Genomic DNA, 20,395 nt, shown 5'->3' with positions numbered 1-20,395 from the left:
ATACATTTCTGTCGGAAACCTTTTGTAAATGTTAATTCTCCTAAATGTCCATTGCCACAGGTATACATAATCAAGTCTAACCAATTACATTTTGTACAGATGCGTATAAATGAATTGTGACGCTCAACTACTGTATGACTCTTTAAAGATGCCACTGAAAAGATTGGAAGCTGTAATTAATTTTCCGATAGCTGAACATACTGCAGTGCAAATCAAAGCCATTTTTCAAACATTGTAAACATCAAGTTGGATGTGTAGCCAAAACAACTTCTAAACACACTATACCATCTTTAAAGGAACTGTTTACAAACTAACAGGATTTTCAACCTACCTTGTCTACAGTTGATTCAAGAAGGCAGTTTTGGGATATTTAGTTTCCTTTCAACACTTAGCCATATGTTGTCACTGTTAGCCTTCTCTGAACACTTAACAAACTGTTCTTGTGTAATAAAACAAATGATCTTTTCCATTATTATGCAATTAAAGCCATTTCCAAAGTCCTATGTATCAATATTGCTATTGTAATACTAAGTTACTAGACACGTATAAGAACTTGATGTCACTCATTCTGAAAATATATTTGTTAGTCATTTTGAAGCTGCAAAAGTGGTCTACTCTAATGTTGAACTGATTCCATGTTCCTCATGTAATTCTAGACTGTATTAAGATATATAAGAGCCCTCCAAACCATGTGCTTATGCTACAGTATGTAGTATATCTGAAGCATACCTGGATAGAATGGTATGTACAGCAATAGTTGCATAGGAGGGCATTGACTAGAATACAGTATGGGTGAGACACGGGTAAACCGTATGTAAAAACAGTAACTAAACATTATTAAAGTGACCCATGTGCATATGCACCGCCTGCAACCGCAGGGCTCTCCAGAAGGTGGTGCGGTCAGCCCAACGCATCACCGGGAGCACACTGCCTACCCTTCAGGACATCTACAGCACCCGGTGTCGCAGGAAGGCCAAGAAGATTAAAGGACCTCAGCCACCCGAGCCACAGCCTGTTCACCCCGCTATCGTCCAGAAGGCGAGTACAGGTGCATCAAAGCTGGGACCGATAGACACAAGCTATTTTTCAATCTCAAGGCCAGCAGACTGTTAAATAGACATCACCAGCTGGCCTCCACCCAGTACCCTGCCCTGAACTTAGTCACTGTCACTAGCCGGCAACCACCCTGTTACTCTTCCCTGCACCTTAGAGGCTGCTGCCACAGACATGGAACACTGGTCACTTGAATAATGTTTACATACTGTTTTACCCATTTCATATGTATATAATGTATTCTCATCAAGGCCATCCTATGTGACTATTGCTGTATATACACTATTCTATCCACGTATTCTTCACATATACTGCATATTCTATCGCATAATGTCTATACATCCCATCACACACATACATAGTACCAGTCAAACTTTTGGACACACCTACTCCTTCCAGGGTTTTTCTTTGAAATCATCAAAACTATGAAATAACACAAATGGAATCATGTAGTAACCAAAAAAAGTGTTAAGCAAATCAACATTTATTGTATATTTGAGATTCTTCAATGTAGCCACCCTTTGTCTTTCTGACAGCTTTGCACACACTTACCATTCCCTCAACCAGCTGCGTGAGGTAGTCACCTGGAATGCATTTCAATTAACAGGTGTGCCTTGTTAGTTAATTTGTGGAATTTCTTTCTTTAATGAGCTTGAGACAATTTGAGTTTGAGACAATCAGTTGTGTTGTGACAAGGTAGGGTTGGTATACAGGGTTGGTAGGGTTGGTAAAAGACCAAGTCCATATTATGGCCAGAACAGCTCAAATAAGCAAACAGAAACAGTCCATCATTACTTTAAGACATGAAAGTCAGTCAATCTGGAAAATGTCAAGAACTTTGAAAGTTTCTTCAAGTGCAGTCACAAAACCATCAAGCGCTATGATGAAACTGGCTCTGATGAGGACCACCACAGGAATGGAAGATCCAGAGTTACCTCTGCTGCAGAGGATAAGTTCATTATAAATAAAAGCTTCACTGTCACGTTCGTCATAACGAGGAGACCAAGGCGCAGCGTGATAAGAATACATTATTTTATTACACGACGAACACTAAACAAAACGAACGTGACACTATAAGACACGAGTGCTGCCAGGCAACTACACAGACAATAACCCACAAAACCAAAATGGAAAATGGCAACCTAAACATCTGTCTCTGATTGCGAACCAATTCAGGCCACCATAGACCTACAAATACGTAGACATACAAAAAAAACATAGATATAGAAAAACCCCAAGACAAGAGGAAAAACACACATACCCACCCTCGTCACACATAACTCAGGTCAGGGCGTGACATTCGCAGAGTTCAAGTAACAGACACATCTCAACATCAACTATTCAGAGGAGACTGCGTGAATCAGGATTTCATTGGTCATATTGCTGCAAATATACCCCTACTAAAGGACACCAATAATAAGAAGAGACTTGCTTAGGCAAAGAAACACGAGCAATGGACATTAGACCGGTGGAAATCTGTCCTTTGGTTTGATGAGTCTAAATTTGAGATTTTTAGTTCCAACCACCGTGTCTTTGTGAGGCACAGAGTAGGTGAACGGATGATCTCCACCTATGTGGTTCCCACCTGTGAAGCATGGAGGAGGAGGTGATGGGGTGCATTGCTGGTGACACTGTCTGTGATTTATTTAGAATTGAAGGCACACTTAACCAGCATTGCGACCACAGCATTCTGCAGCGATACGCCATCCCATCTGGTTTGTGCTTAGTGGGACTATCATTTGTTTTTCAACAAGACAATGATCCAAAACACATCTCCAGGCTGTGTAAGGGCTATTTGACCAAGAAGGAGAGTGATGGAGTGCTGCATCAGATAACCTGGCCTCCACAATCACCCGACCGCAATCCAATTGAGATGGTTTGGGGTGAGTTTGACCGCAGAGTGAAGGAAAAGCAGCCAACGGTGAAGCTGGTTGAGAGAACGCCAAGAGTGTGCAAAGCTGTCATCAAGGCAAAGGGTGGCTACTTTGAAGAATCTCAAATATAAAATATATTTTGATTTGACTAAAACGTTTTTGGTTACTACATGATTCAATATGTGTTATTTCGTAGTTTTGATGTCTTCACTATTATTCTACAATGTAGAAAATAGTAAAAATAAAGAAAAACCCTTGAATGAGTATGTGTGTCCAAACTTCTGACTGGTACTGTATATGTACACTACCATTCAAAAGTTTAGGGTCACTTTGAAAAAATGTTGTCCATTAAAATAACATTGAATTCATGAGAAGTACACTGTAGACATTGTTAATGTTGTAAATGACTATTGTAGCAGGAAACGGCAGATTTTTTTATGGAATATCTACATAGGCGTACAGAGGCCCGTTATCAGCAACAATCACTCCCATGTTCCAGCCTGAAACTTGTTTTAAAGTTCTGGAAGATTTGATGCTGGCTGTACACACCAGGTCTCCAGTACTCCTTCATAACCCAGTGTGTCCTGTTCCTGCTTCTCCCACTCATCCTGAGGTGCGTGTTCTCAGCCCGGTACCACCAGTACCGGTACCACGCACAAGGTCTATAGTGTGCCTCGGCAATCCAGTACGCCCTGTTCCTCCTCCCCGCACTCGCCCTGAGTTGTGTGTCCTCGGCCCAGTACCACCAGTGCCAACACCACGCACCAGGCTTCCTGTGCGTCTCCAGAGCCCTGTATGCCCTGTTCCTCCTCCCCGCACTCACCCTGAGGTCCGTGTCTCCAGCCCGGTACCACCAGTGCCGGCACCAGGCCACCAGTGCGCCTCCAGGATCCAGTGTTAGTGTTCACGTTACGGGACTGTTTCATCTTCGTTCCTTTTTGTCGGTTTGTTGTTTTTGTTCATTTAAGTTTCCTATTAAATATGGATAATCATCAGGCTGCATTTTGGTCCTCCTCTCTTTCACCCGAAGACAATCGTGACAATGTATGTACAGTTGAAGTTTACATACACCTTAGCCAAATACATTTAAACTCAGTTTTTCACAATTCCTGACATTTAATCATAGTAAAAATTCCCTGTCATAGGTCAGTTAGGATCACCACTTTATTTTAATGTGAAATGTCAGAATAATAGAGAATTATTTTATTTCTTTCATCACATTCCCAGTGGGTCAGATGTTTGCATACACTCAATTAGTATTTGGTAGCATTGCCTTTAAATTGTTTAACTTGGGTCAAACGTTTCAGGTAGCCTTCCACAAGCTTCACGCAATAAGTTGGGTGAAATTTGACCCATTCCTCCTGAAAAGGTAAAAAATCTATGCATAATAGTAAATAAGGTTATCCAAACAATAATTATATCCCTAGAGCAGTAAAATAATATGCATGCATACATACAGTTGAGGTTTACATACACTTAGGTTAATAAAACTTGTTTTCAACCACTCCACAAACAAAATCTAAACTCAACATGCATCAATTTCAAAGGTTTTACTGAGGTATAGTTCATATAAGACAATCAATAGAAAGAAATAAACGAGGCCCTAATCTATGGATTTCACATGACTTGGCAAGGGTGCAGCCATGGGTGGGCCTGCGAGGGCATAGGCCCACCCACTTGGGAGCCAGGCCCACCCATTTGGGAGCCAGGGACAGCCAATCAATGAGTTTTTCCACAGAAAAGGGCTTTATTACAGACAGAAATACTCCACAGCACCTCCACAGACGATCCCGCAGGTGAAGTAGCTGGATGTGGAGGTCCTGGGCTGGAGTGGTTACACGTGGTCTGTGGTTGTGAGGCCAGTTGGACATACTGCCAAATTCTCTAATGTGGCGTTGGAGGCGACTTATGGTAGAGAAATGAACATTCAATTCTCTGGTGGACATTCCTGCAGTCAGCATGCCAATTGCACGCTCCCTCAAAACTTGATACGTCTGTGGTGTGTGACAAAACTGCACATTTAAGAGCGGCATTTTGCACAGGTGCACCTGTGTAATGTTCATGCTGTCTAATCAGCTTCTTGATATGCCACACCTGTCAGGTGGATGGATTATCTAAGCAAAGAATAAATGCTCACAAACAGGGATGTAAACAAATTTGCACAAAAAATAGGGAAATAAGCTTTTTGTGCATATGGAACATTTCTGGGATCTTTTATTTCAGCTCATGAAACACTTTTTACATGCTACATTTATATTTTTGTTCAGTATAGTTGACTTTTAGTTGAAACTCTAAATAAACTATATTAGACTACCTCGAGTATTTGAAACGTTTTTTCCTTTCTACTAAACTACAGAATACAACTATTTTCGGCCCAGGCCTGCTCTGTTGATCTTTATCAATATTGGTGGCACTTTAGCTATAAATTAATAGTAATAACAAACCTGCGTTTAACTCAGATGTAGTCTGTAGATTGGATATGTGTATTTCGATGCTCTAAAGCACTTGTAAGAAATTGCCAGAAAAATGCAAAGAACAATTTCAAAATCAATGTACAGAGAGAGAAAGGCCACCACCACACTGTTTTAAAAACCCGCTCACCCGGCGCGCCGGCGTGGAAACTAAATCGAGCGTACCGTTCTGTCTGGGCTTGGTCTGTGGTTCGTTCCGTTTCCGCCCTGTCATCCTGGCTTTTCTCCGGTCCTCGGGGCCCAATTCCAGAAGAGGACAGCAAAACAAGTGAAAATAGCACTAGAATAACCGGCTACAGTTTATTAGCTCAAATCTGAAGTAAATCACAGCGCCAGATCGGTGTACCGCGGAGACAAATAGAGGAGGAGGGGCGGGGTTTCAGGAGTTTTACATGAGACGAGATATTGCTTCCTAGTTAAGCTTACTGGTGAGTAAAAGGCGCACATTACAACATGGCTAGGCTATCCAGCTATCTGCTTAAACTAGCCGTACTATCGGACTTATGTTAGTTAACTAGTGAACGTAACATAATATTGCATTTCACATGGTTATAAACCTTTTATTACAGTGGATATAGTGCACCCATTCTCATAGGCCTAGCTGTGAAACTATTTTTATAGTGGACATACACCCACCTATCATACCCTGTCTGTAACCCTATCATTAAGGCCTAGTGGACATATTACACCCCGCCTCCCATCCATATAGCTACTTTTATAGTGGAGATATCACACCCACCTATTATATAGCCTGGCTATAAACCTATTATTATTATAGTGGAGATATCACACCCACCTATTATATAGCCTGGCTATAAACCTATTATTATTATAGTGGAGATATCACACCCACCTATTATATAGCCTGGCTATAAACCTATTATTATTATAGTGGAGATATATTACATCCACCTATTATATAGCCTGGCTATAAACATATTATTATTATAGTGGAGATATATTACACCCACCTATTATATAGCCTGGCTATAAACCTATTATTATTATAGTGGAGATATCACACCCACCTATTATATAGCCTGGCTATAAACCTATTATTATTATAGTGGAGATATCACATCCACCTGTTATATAGCCTGGCTATAAACATATTATTATTATAGTGGAGATATATTACACCCACCTATTATATAGCCTGGCTATAAACCTATTATTATTATAGTGGAGATATCACACCCACCTATTATATAACCTGGTTATAAACATATTATTATTATAGTGGAGATATATTACACCCACCTATTATATAACCTGGCTATAAACATATTATTAGAGATATCACATCCACCTATTATATAACCTGGTTATAAACATATTATTATTATAGTGGAGATATCACATCCACCTATTATATAGCCTGGCTATAAACATATTATTATTATAGTGGAGATATATTACACCCACCTATTATATAGCCTGGCTATAAACCTATTATTATTATAGTGGAGATATCACACCCACCTATTATATAACCTGGTTATAAACATATTATTATTATAGTGGAGATATATTACACCCACCTATTATATAACCTGGCTATAAACATATTATTAGAGATATCACATCCACCTATTATATAACCTGGTTATAAACATATTATTATTATAGTGGAGATATCACATCCACCTATTATATAGCCTGGCTATAAACATATTATTATTATAGTGGAGATATCACACCCACCTATTATATAACCTGGTTATAAACCTATTATTATTATAGTGGAGATATCACACCCACCTATTATATAGCCTGGTTATAAACATATTATTATTATAGTGGAGATATCACACCCACCTATTATATAACCTGGCTATAAACATATTATTAGAGATATCACATCCACCTATTATATAGCCTGGCTATAAACATATTATTATTATAGTGGAGATATCACACCCACCTATTATATAGCCTGGCTATAAACATATTATTATTATAGTGGAGATATATTACACCCACCTATTATATAACCTGGTTATAAACATATTATTAGATTATCACATCCACCTATTATATAGCCTGGCTATAAACATATTATTAGAGATATCACATCCACCTATTATATAGCCTGGCTATAAACATATTATTAGAGATATCACATCCACCTATTATATAGCCTGGCTATAAACATATTATTATTATAGTGGAGATATCACATCCACCTATTATATAGCCTGGCTATAAACATATTATTAAAGACCTAGTAGAGTAACATGTAGCCTACCACTGTCTGTGTGCATCACATATAGCCTACCACTCTCTGTGTGCATCACATGTAGCCTACCACTGTCTGTGTGCATCACATGTAGCCTACCACTGTCTGTGTGCATCACATGTAGCCTTCCACTGTCTGTGTGCATCACATGTAGCCTACCACTGTCTGTGTGCATCACATGTAGCCTACCACTGTCTGTGTGCATCACATGTAGCCTACCACTCTCTGTGTGCATCACATGTAGCCTGCCATTGTAAGTTGAATTCTGACATGTGTTCTGAGGTGTGATGTGTGCTGGAATGAATGAATACAGGATGAATGGATTGTCTACTCTGTGTAGCATGGCATGGAGGTGTCTGTGTGTGTGTCCTGTGCAGTCAGCTATTTCCTTTTATAGACGTTGAACACAAAAGGCTTTTTCACTCTACTTCCTGTAAACAACGTCAAATATGTTTGCTTCCTGCTTCTGTCTGATTCGTCAGTTTGGCTGTGTGATCCTCGGGGCCTCTAGAAGTTCCAGGATGAGGAAGTGGGTTTCCCCTAGAAACAAAGAGGAGAGAGTAGAATGTAACGGTGAGCAGAATGTAAGGAAGTGAGCAGAATGTAAGGGAGAGAGCCGAATGTAATGGAGAGAGCAGAATGTAAGAGAGAGAGCAGAATGTAAGAGAGAGAGCAGAATGTAAGGGAGAGAGCAGAATGTAAGGGGAGAGAGCAGAATGTAAGGGAGAGAGCCGAATGTAATGGAGAGAGCAGAATGTAAGAGAGAGAGCAGAATGTAAGGGAGAGAGCAGAATGTAGGGGAGAGAGCAGAATGTAACGGAGAGAGCAGAATGTAAGGGAGAGAGCAGAATGTAAGGGAGAGAGCAGAATGTAAGGGAGAGAGCAGAATGTAAGGGAGAGAGCAGAATGTAATGGAGAGAGTAGAATGTAACAGAATGTAACAGAGAGAGCTGAATGTAACAGAGAGAGTAGAATGTAACGGAGAGAGTAGAATGTAAGGGAGAGAGCAGAATGTAACAGATAGAGTAGAATGTAACAGAGAGAGCAGAATGTAAGGGAGAGAGCAGAATGTAATGGAGAGAGCAGAATGTAATGGAGAGAGTAGAATGTAACAGAGAGAGCAGAATGTAATGGAGAGAGCAGAATGTAACGGAGAGAGCAGAATGCAACAGAATGTAACGGAGAGAGCAGAATGTAACGGAGTAGAATGTAATGGAGAGAGCAGAATGTAATGGAGAGAGTAGAATGTAACGGAGAGAGCAGAATGTAACGGAGTAGAATGTAATGGAGAGAGCAGAATGTAAGGGAGAGAGCAGAATGTAAGGGAGAGAGTAGAATGTAAAGGAGAGAGCAGAATGTAACAGAATGTAACGGAGAGAGTAGAATGTAAGGGAGAGAGCAGAATGTAATGGAGAGAGCAGAATGTAACGGAGAGAGCAGAATGTAACGGAGAGAGTAGAATGTAATGGAGAGAGCAGAATGTAACAGAGAGAGTAGAATGTAACAGAGAGAGCAGAATGTAATGGAGAGAGTAGAATGTAATGGAGAGAGCAGAATGTAATGGAGAGAGTAGAATGTAACGGAGAGAGCAGAATGCAACAGAATGTAACGGAGAGAGCAGAATGCAACAGAATGTAACGGAGAGAGCAGAATGTAACGGAGTAGAATGTAATGGAGAGAGCAGAATGTAATGGAGAGAGTAGAATGTAACAGAGAGAGCAGAATGTAATGGAGAGAGCAGAATGTAACGGAGAGAGCAGAATGTAACAGAATGTAACGGAGAGAGCAGAATGTAACGGAGTAGAATGTAACGGAGAGAGCAGAATGTAACGGAGAGAGTAGAATGTAAGGGAGAGAGCAGAATGTAAGGGAGAGAGCAGAATGTAATGGAGAGAGTAGAATGTAAGGGAGAGAGTAGAATGTAACGGAGAGAGTAGAATGTAACAGAATGTAACGGAGAGAGCTGAATGTAACGGAGAGAGTAGAATGTAACGGAGAGAGTAGAATGTAAGGGAGAGAGCAGAATGTAAGGGAGAGAGCAGAATGTAATGGAGAGAGTAGAATGTAAGGGAGAGAGCAGAATGTAAGGGAGAGAGTAGAATGTAACGGAGAGAGCAGAATGTAACGGAGAGAGCAGAATGTAACATAGAGAGTAGAATGTAATGGAGAGAGTTGAATGTAATGGAGAGAGCAGAATGTAATGGAGAGAGCAGAATGTAAGGGAGAGAGCAGAATCTAAGGGAGAGAGCAGAATGTAAGGGAGAGAGCAGAATTTAACGGAGAGAGTAGAATGTAATGGAGAGAGCAGAATGTAACAGAGAGAGTAGAATGTAACAGAGAGAGCAGAATGTAATGGAGAGAGTAGAATGTAATGGAGAGAGCAGAATGTAGAGTAGAATGTAACAGAGAGAGCAGAATGTAACGGAGAGAGCAGAATGCAACAGAATGTAACGGAGAGAGCAGAATGTAACGGAGTAGAATGTAACAGAGAGAGTAGAATGTAAGGGAGAGAGCAGAATGTAAGGGAGAGAGTAGAATGTAACAGAGAGAGTAGAATGTAAGGGAGAGAGCAGAATGTAAGGGAGAGAGCAGAATGTAATGGAAAGAGTAGAATGTAAGGGAGAGAGCAGAATGTAAGGGAGAGAGTAGAATGTAACGGAGAGAGCAGAATGTAACGGAGAGAGCAGAATGTAAGGGAGAGAGCAGAATGTAATGGAAACAGTAGAATGTAAGGGAGAGAGCAGAATGTAAGGGAGAGAGTAGAATGTAACGGAGAGAGCAGAATGTAACGGAGAGAGCAGAATGTAACATAGAGAGTAGAATGTAATGGAGAGAGTAGAATGTAAGGGAGAGAGCAGAATGTAATGGAGAGAGCAGAATGTAACGGAGAGAGCAGAATGTAATGGAAAGAGTAGAATGTAAGGGAGAGAGCAGAATGTAAGGGAGAGAGCAGAATGTAAGGGAGAGAGCAGAATGTAATGGAGAGAGTAGAATGTAAGGGAGAGAGCAGAATGTAATGGAGAGAGTAGAATGTAACGGAGAGAGCAGAATGTAACAGAGAGAGCAGAATGTAACATAGAGAGTAGAATGTAACAGAGAGAGCAGAATGTAATGGAGAGAGTAGAATGTAATGGAGAGAGCAGAATGTAGAGTAGAATGTAACAGAGAGAGCAGAATGTAATGGAGAGAGCAGAATGTAACGGAGAGAGCAGAATGCAACAGAATGTAACGGAGAGAGCAGAATGTAACTGAGTAGAATGTAACAGAGAGAGTAGATTGTAACAGAATGTAACGGAGAGAGCAGAATGTAACGGAGAGAGTAGAATGTAACGGAGAGAGTAGAATGTAAGGGAGAGAGCAGAATGTAAGGGAGAGAGCAGAATGTAATGGAAAGAGTAGAATGTAAGGGAGAGAGTAGAATGTAACGGAGAGAGCAGAATGTAACATAGAGAGTAGAATGTAACGGAGAGAGTTGAATGTAATGGAGAGAGCAGAATGTAATGGAGAGAGCAGAATGTAAGGGAGAGAGCAGAATGTAACGGAGAGAGTAGAATGTAACGGAGAGAGTAGAATGTAACAGAGAGAGCAAAATGTAAGGAGAGAGCAGAATGTAATGGAAAGAGTAGAATGTAAGGGAGAGAGCAGAATGTAAGGGAGAGAGTAGAATGTAACAGAGAGAGAATGTAATGGAGAGAGCAGAATGTAACGGAGAATGTAACAGAATGTAACGGAGAGAGCTGAATGTAACGGAGAGAGTAGAATGTAACGGAGAGAGTAGAATGTAAGGGAGAGAGCAGAATGTAAGGGAGAGAGCAGAATGTAATGGAGAGAGTAGAATGTAAGGGAGAGAGCAGAATGTAAGGGAGAGAGTAGAATGTAATGGAGAGAGCAGAATGTAACATAGAGAGTAGAATGTAACAGAGAGAGCAGAATGTAAGGGAGAGAGCAGAATGTAAGGGAGAGAGTAGAATGTAAGGGAGAGAGCAGAATGTAAGGGAGAGAGCAGAATGTAATGGAGAGAGTAGAATGTAAGGGAGAGAGCAGAATGTAAGGGAGAGAGTAGAATGTAACGGAGAGAGCAGAATGTAACGGAGAGAGCAGAATGTAACATAGAGAGTAGAATGTAATGGAGAGAGTTGAATGTAATGGAGAGAGCAGAATGTAATGGAGAGAGCAGAATGTAAGGGAGAGAGCAGAATCTAAGGGAGAGAGCAGAATGTAAGGGAGAGAGCAGAATTTAACGGAGAGAGTAGAATGTAATGGAGAGAGCAGAATGTAACAGAGAGAGTAGAATGTAACAGAGAGAGCAGAATGTAATGGAGAGAGTAGAATGTAATGGAGAGAGCAGAATGTAGAGTAGAATGTAACAGAGAGAGCAGAATGTAATGGAGAGAGCAGAATGCAACAGAATGTAGAATGCAGCAGAATGTAACGGAGAGTAGAATGTAACAGAGAGAGTAGAATGTAACAGAGAGAGCAGAATGTAACAGAGAATGTAACAGAGAGAGCAGAATGTAAGGGAGAGAGCAGAATGTAAGGAGAGAGCAGAATGTAATGGAAAGAGTAGAATGTAAGGGAGAGAGCAGAATGTAAGGGAGAGAGTAGAATGTAACGGAGAGAGCAGAATGTAACGGAGAGAGCAGAATGTAAGGGAGAGAGCAGAATGTAATGGAAACAGTAGAATGTAAGGGAGAGAGCAGAATGTAAGGGAGAGAGTAGAATGTAACGGAGAGAGCAGAATGTAACGGAGAGAGCAGAATGTAACATAGAGAGTAGAATGTAATGGAGAGAGTAGAATGTAAGGGAGAGAGTAGAATGTAATGGAGAGAGCAGAATGTAACGGAGAGAGCAGAATGTAATGGAAAGAGTAGAATGTAAGGGAGAGAGCAGAATGTAAGGGAGAGAGCAGAATGTAAGGGAGAGAGCAGAATGTAATGGAGAGAGTAGAATGTAAGGGAGAGAGCAGAATGTAAGGGAGAGAGTAGAATGTAACGGAGAGAGCAGAATGTAACGGAGAGAGCAGAATGTAACATAGAGAGTAGAATGTAACAGAGAGAGCAGAATGTAATGGAGAGAGTAGAATGTAATGGAGAGAGCAGAATGTAGAGTAGAATGTAACAGAGAGAGCAGAATGTAATGGAGAGAGCAGAATGTAACGGAGAGAGCAGAATGCAACAGAATGTAACGGAGAGAGCAGAATGTAACTGAGTAGAATGTAACAGAGAGAGTAGATTGTAACAGAATGTAACGGAGAGAGCAGAATGTAACGGAGAGAGTAGAATGTAACGGAGAGAGTAGAATGTAAGGGAGAGAGCAGAATGTAAGGGAGAGAGCAGAATGTAATGGAAAGAGTAGAATGTAAGGGAGAGAGTAGAATGTAACGGAGAGAGCAGAATGTAACATAGAGAGTAGAATGTAACGGAGAGAGTTGAATGTAATGGAGAGAGCAGAATGTAATGGAGAGAGCAGAATGTAAGGGAGAGAGCAGAATGTAACGGAGAGAGTAGAATGTAACGGAGAGAGTAGAATGTAAGGGAGAGAGCAAAATGTAAGGGAGAGAGCAGAATGTAATGGAAAGAGTAGAATGTAAGGGAGAGAGCAGAATGTAAGGGAGAGAGTAGAATGTAACGGAGAGAGCAGAATGTAACAGAATGTAACGGAGAGAGCTGAATGTAACGGAGAGAGTAGAATGTAACGGAGAGAGTAGAATGTAAGGGAGAGAGCAGAATGTAAGGGAGAGAGCAGAATGTAATGGAGAGAGTAGAATGTAAGGGAGAGAGCAGAATGTAAGGGAGAGAGTAGAATGTAATGGAGAGAGCAGAATGTAACATAGAGAGTAGAATGTAACAGAGAGAGCAGAATGTAATGGAGAGAGTAGAATGTAATGGAGAGAGCAGAATGTAATGGAGAGAGCAGAATGTAATGGAGAGAGCAGAATGTAATGGAGAGAGTAGAATGTAACAGAGAGAGCAGAATGTAATGGAGAGAGCAGAATGTAACGGAGAGAGCAGAATGCAACAGAATGTAACGGAGAGAGCAGAATGCAACAGAATGTAACGGAGAGAGCAGAATGTAACGGAGAGAGTAGAATGTAACGGAGAGAGTAGAATGTAAGGGAGAGAGCAGAATGTAAGGGAGAGAGCAGAATGTAATGGAAAGAGTAGAATGTAAGGGAGAGAGCAGAATGTAAGGGAGAGAGTAGAATGTAACGGAGAGAGCAGAATGTAACGGAGAGAGCAGAATGTAACATAGAGAGTAGAATGTAATGGAGAGAGTTGAATGTAATGGAGAGAGTAGAATGTAATGGAGAGAGTAGAATGTAATGGAGAGAGTTGAATGTAACGGAGAGAGCAGAATGTAACAGAGAGAGCAGAATGTAACATAGAGAGTAGAATGTAACAGAGAGAGCAGAATGTAATGGAGAGAGTAGAATGTAACGGAGAGAGCAGAATGTAACAGAGAGAGCAGAATGTAACATAGAGAGTAGAATGTAACAGAGAGAGCAGAATGTAATGGAGAGAGTAGAATGTAATGGAGAGAGCAGAATGTAGAGTAGAATGTAACAGAGAGAGCAGAATGTAATGGAGAGAGCAGAATGTAACGGAGAGAGCAGAATGTAACAGAGAGAGCAGAATGTAACGGAGAGAGCAGAATGTAACGGAGAGAGCAGAATGCAACAGAATGTAACGGAGAGAGCAGAATGTAACGGAGTAGAATGTAACAGAGAGAGTAGAATGTAATGGAGAGAGCAGAATGTAAGGGAGAGAGCAGAATGTAATGGAAAGAGTAGAATGTAAGGGAGAGAGCAGAATGTAAGGGAGAGAGTAGAATGTAACGGAGAGAGCAGAATGTAACGGAGAGAGCAGAATGTAACATAGAGAGTAGAATGTAATGGAGAGAGTTGAATGTAATGGAGAGAGCAGAATGTAATGGAGAGAGCAGAATGTAAGGGAGAGAGCAGAAGGTAAGGGAGAGACCAGAATGTAAGCGAGAGAGCAGAATGTAATGGAGAGAGCAGAATGTAATGGAGAGAGCAGAATGTAAGGGAGAGAGCAGAATGTAATGGAGAGAGCAGAATGTAATGGAGAGAGCAGAATGTAAGGGAGAGAGCAGAATGTAACGGAGAGAGCAGAATGTAACATAGAGAGTAGACCTACAATATATAAACAGAGGGTGGGTTCAGATTCCCTCTCCTATCCTGGAAGTCTGCACTTGTTCAAAGTGTGCTTTTGTTCACTCCCCCTTATGTATATAAATACATTAGATTGGCTGGGACGAAGCAATATGGTGACAATTCCCTGCAGCCTATCAGAGGGCATGATGGTGATATTCATTTGCTTCTGTGGCCTAAGGGAAGTGCCTCTGCCTGGAGCTATGGAATTCACACACACACACACACACACACACACACACACACACACACACACACACACACACACACACACACACACACACACACACACACACACACACACACACACACACACACACACACACACACACACACACACACACACACACACACAAATGCACACACACCCACAAACAAACACAAACCATGGAGCAATGGAATTCCTAGGGAACGAGTCCCAGCCTGGATAACCCCCATTATTACCCTGACACACACACACACACACACACATACACTGCCTGACAAGCTAGGCTGGGCAGGGTTGGAGCAGGGCGTAACCATGGAGATGAGCAAGAACTGCTGGGCATGATAGAACTGGCTGTGTCTATGACCGCTGTGGAATGAGACTGCCTGTTATAACATGTCCTGGAGAGAGAGAGAGAGAGAGAGAGAGAGAGAGAGAGAGAGAGAGAGAGAGAGAGAGAGAGAGAGAGAGAGAGAGAGAGTGGGGGAGAGAGAGAGAGAGGGAGAGAGAGAGAGAGAGAGAGGGAGGGGGAAATAGAAAGACAGAGGCCGAGAGAGACAGGGACCGAGAGAGACAGGGACTGAGAGAGACAGGGACTGAGAGAGATGGGGACTGAGAGAGACGGGGACTGAGAGAGACGGGGACTGAGAGAGACAGGGACTGAGAGAGACAGGGACTGAGAGAGACGGGGACTGAGAGAGACGGGGAATGAGAGAGACAGGGACCGAGAAAGACAGGGACCGAGAGAGACAGGGACTGAGAGAGACAGGGACTGAGAGAGACAGGGACTGAGAGAGACAGGGACTGAGAGAGACAGGGACTGAGAGCGTAATAAGGTACACACACGGATATTACAAGCTAAAGTAAAGCTGTTGTTGACCTACTCTTCTGAAAAGCACAGGGGAGGAGGACAGAAAGGGTAAGTAGGAGGGAGAGGGGTGAGGAAAGGGGGAGAGTCTGGGGACAGCTGATGTAGTTGTTGATGTCTGGATGCTGTCCGATCGGGGATACAAAGCTGTAGACAGAGAGACAGCGGGAGAAGGAGGCTAGGGTGTCTTTCCGACAGTGTGGAATGTTGACTGTCCTTTTAGTGGAGGGGAGAGAAAAACATTGGAAATCGAAAGGCAGGAAACACACACACACACAGCAGGGTCAGAGACAGGATGTTATGAAAGCTCTGTGAGCTAGATGTAGGCTATTTCCTGTTGATGGTGATGATGTCACTGTGCCTTATACCTTTTGAAGGGGAACTCTGTCGCGTTTTTCTCTGAGAGAGGAAGAGGTTGTGGTGTGCAGGTGAAAAGTGTCAGACGGGAGATTTGACCTTATTTGGAGCCGAAAACATCCTTCTGCTCTGCAATGCATTACACACACACACACACACACACACACACACACACACACGCACACACGCACACACGCACACACGCACACACGCACACACGTACACACACACACACACACACACACACACACACACACACACACACACACACACACACACACACACACACACACACACACACACACACACACACACACACACACACACACACACACACACACACACACACACACACACACACACACAGCAGGAAACCACACATAACATGTACCTTCCTCATCCACTCTTTCTTCCCTCTTACACGCAGACACACACACGGGGACACACACGCCAAACACACACCTTCTCGCTTTGTGTCAGTGTGTCAAGGCATGTTAGAGGTCTCTCTTTTTCTCTGACAGCGGTGTGTGTCTCTCTCCCTCTCCAGCTGTGTGTGTGTGTGTAGATGTGTGACAGCGGTGTGTGTGAAGACAAGCCCCCGGCCCCCCCTGTCAGAATGAACAGCCAAGGAGGCGGAGCCAAGGACTCCGTGTCGGGCAACTACAACTCTCGGTCCCTCCCCTCTGTTCCTGAGAAACAGAAACGAAGTAAAATGATCTCCATATTTGCATCCGAGAAAGGTACACACACACACACACAAAAACACACTTGCTCATGGCTGTCGACCGATGCCGATGATGATGCCACACAAACATACACACACACATATACAGAACCACACAGACATCTAAGCTGTGTTAAGAAGTGTGTATATTAATTATAGTGTGTGTGTGTGTGTGTGTGTGTCAGGAGGCAGGAAGAAGGATCGTGATAAGGACAACAGACCAGAGATCTCCTCTCCGTCAGACTTTGAACACACCATCCATGTGGGCTTCGACTCTGTCACAGGAGAGTTCACAGTGAGTCTGTCTGTAACGAAGAGAGTCTGTTGTTTGAAGAGAGTCAGACCGAAATGCAGCGTGTAGGTTACTCATGACTTTTAATGAAGATAATGCGGTACATGAAATAACTGAAAATACAAAAACAACAAACGAGTGAAACTAATTACAGCCTATCTGGTGACTAACACAGAGACAGGTACAATCACCCACGAAATACAACGCGCACTCAGGCTACCTAAATACGGTTCCCAATCCGAGACAACGAGAATCAGCTGACTCCAATTAGGAATCGCCTCAGGCAGCCAAGCCTAACTAGACACACCCCTAATAATACACACTCCCAATTACTACAAACCCCAATACGAAATACAACATATAAACCCATGTCACACCCTGGCCTACCCAAACATATAACAAAAACACAAGATACAATGACCAAGGCGTGACAGAACCCCCCCTAAGGTGCGGACTCCGGGACGCACCTCAAGAGCATAGGGAGGGTCCGGGTGGGCGTCTGTCCATGGTGGCGGTTCTGGCTCGGGACGTGGACCCCACTCCATAAATGTCCTAGTTCCTCCCCTTCGCGTCCTAGGATAATCCACCTTCTCCGCCGACCATGGCCTAATAGTCCTCACCCTGATCCCCACATAACTGAGGGGCAGCTCGGGACCGAGGGGCAGCTCGGGACAGAGGGGCAGCTCGAGACAGAGGGGCAGCTCGGGACAGAGGGGCAGCTCGGGACAGAGGGGCAGCTCGGGACAGAGGGGCAACTCAGGACAGAGGGGCAACTCAGGACAGAGGGGCATCTCAGGATAGAGGGGCATCTCAGGACAGCAGGGCAGCTCAGGACAGAGGGGCATCTCAGGACAGAGCGGCAGCCCGGGACAGAGGGGCAGCCCGGGACCGAAGCAGCCCGGTACTGAGGGGAAGCCCGGTACTGAGAGGGAGCCCAGTACAGAGAAGAAGCCTAGTACTGAGAGGAAGCTCAGTACTGAGAGGAAGCTCAGGCAGGTAGTAGGCTCCGGTAAATCCTGGCTGGCTGGTGGACCTGGATGATTCAGGTTGTCTGGCCGATCTAGAAGATCTTGGCAGACTGGCACTTCTGGCGGATCCTGGCAGACTGGCACTTCTGGTGGATCCTGGCAGACTGGTGACGCTGGGCCGACTGGTGGCGCTGGGCAGACAGGAGACTCCGGCAGCGCAGGAGAGGAGAAAGGCTCTGGCTGCGCTGAACAGGCGGGAGACTCCAACAGCGCAGGAGAGGAGAAAAGCTCTGGCTGCGCTAAACAGGCGAGGCGCACTGGACGCGCTGGGCCGACTGGGAGCACTGGTGGCGCTGGACAGACAGGAGACTCCGGCAGCGCAGGAGAGGAGAAAGGCTCTGGCTGCGCTGAACAGGCGGGAGACTCCAACAGTGCAGGAGAGGAGAAAAGCTCTGGCTGCGCTGAACAGGCGAGGCGCACTGGACGCGCTGGGCCGACTGGTAGCACTGGTGGCGCTGGACAGACAGGAGACTCCGGCAGCGCAGGAGAGGAGAAAGGCTCTGGCTGCGCTAAACAGGCTGGAGACTCCGATAGCACAGGAGGGGAGAAAATCACTGTCTGTGCTGAACAGGCGAGGCGCACTGGAGGCTTGGTGCGTGGTGCTGGAACTGGTGGTACTGGCGCGAGGACACGCACAGGAAGCCTGGTGCGGGGAGCTGCTACCGGAGGACTGGTGTGTAGAGGTGGATCTGGATAGACCGGACCGTGCAGGCGCACTGGAGCTCTTGAGCACCGAGCCTGCCCAAGCTTACCTGGCTCGATGCCCACTCTAGCCCGGCCAATAGGAAGGGCTGGTATGTGTCGCAGCTGGCTCTGCACCCGCACTGAAAACACCGTGCGCTCCATAGCATAACACGGTGCCTGCCCGGTCTCTCTAGCGCAATGGTGAGCACAGGGAGTATGCGCAGGTCTCCTACCTGGCATAACTATTCTCCCTTTTAGCCCCCCCCCCAATATTTTGGGGGGGTGACTTTCCGGTTTCCAACCGCGTCGCCGTGCTGCCTCCTCATACTTGCGCCTCTCCGCTTTAGCTGCTTCTATTTCCTCCTTGGGACGGCGATATTCTCCCGGCTGCGCCCAGGGTCCTTTACCGTCTAATTCCTCCTCCCATGTCCAAATCTCCAAATGATGCAGTCTCTCCCATTGCAACTGCTCTTTACGATTAACAGGGAGAGTAGGCTCAGGTCTGATTCCTGACTCAGCCACTCTCTCTCTGCGCTTTCCCCCGTTACCTTCGGTTTTCGCTCTGTATAACCGTGCTTTCCTTTTCGATTCCATACGTGTATAGCCCTCTTCGCATTGCTGTAGGGAATCCCAGGCGGGCTCCTGCACTCGCTCTGGGTCGGCCGCCCACCTGTCGATTTCTTCCCACGTCGTATAATCCCTGCTTCTGCCGTCCATAACGTCCTCCTTTAGATCCTGCCAGTTCACACGCTGCTCAGTCTGTGAATGGTGGTGGGTGATTCTGTAACGAAGTTCGTCTGTTGTTTGAAGAGAGTCAGACCGAAATGCAGCGTGTAGGTTACTCATGACTTTTAATGAAGATAATGCGGTACATGAAATAACTGAAAATACAAAAACAACAAACGAGTGAAACTAATTACAGCCTATCTGGTGACTAACACAGAGACAGGTACAATCACCCACGAAATACAACGTGCACTCAGGCTACCTAAATACGGTTCCCAATCCGAGACAACGAGAATCAGCTGACTCCAATTAGGAATCGCCTCAGGCAGCCAAGCCTAACTAGACACACCCCTAATAATACACACTCCCAATTACTACAAACCCCAATACGAAATACAACATATAAACCCATGTCACACCCTGGCCTACCCAAACATATAACAAAAACACAAGATACAATGACCAAGGCGTGACACTGTCTTTGTTTCTCTAAGTGTGTGTGTTTAACGATTCATCTGTGGGTGTGTCTTTGGCATATATATGTGTGTGTGTGTGTGTGTGTGTGTGTGTGTGTGTGTGTGTGTGTGTGTGTGTGTGTGTGTGTGTGTGTGTGTGTGTGTGTGTGTGTGTGTGTGTGTGTGTGTGTGTGTGTGTGTGTGTGTGTGTGTGTGTGTGTGTGTGTGTGTATGTGTGTTTGAGTAAT

At 44.1% G+C, this 20,395-nt stretch overlaps 1 protein-coding gene across 1 annotated transcript in view; it reads left to right on the top strand.

Moving 5' to 3' along the window:
* The first annotated feature begins 5,585 nt into the window (after window positions 1-5,585).
* The window catches only part of LOC124010759 (serine/threonine-protein kinase PAK 2-like), a 27,920-nt gene continuing 13,110 nt past the window's right edge, over window positions 5,586-20,395 (top strand). The window contains exons 1-3 of the mRNA XM_046323409.1: window positions 5,586-5,826; window positions 16,786-16,978; window positions 17,148-17,257. Of these exons, the coding sequence (XP_046179365.1) occupies window positions 16,804-16,978; window positions 17,148-17,257 (285 nt within the window). The 5' untranslated portion in view covers window positions 5,586-5,826; window positions 16,786-16,803. The remainder of the gene's footprint in view (window positions 5,827-16,785; window positions 16,979-17,147; window positions 17,258-20,395) is intronic.

The sequence above is a fragment of the Oncorhynchus gorbuscha genome, linkage group LG23 (genome assembly GCF_021184085.1).
Source record: "Oncorhynchus gorbuscha isolate QuinsamMale2020 ecotype Even-year linkage group LG23, OgorEven_v1.0, whole genome shotgun sequence".
Classification (NCBI taxonomy): Eukaryota; Metazoa; Chordata; class Actinopteri; order Salmoniformes; family Salmonidae; genus Oncorhynchus; species Oncorhynchus gorbuscha.
Note: the sequence above shows the minus strand (reverse complement) of the source record. Positions and strands in the feature narration are given on the sequence as shown.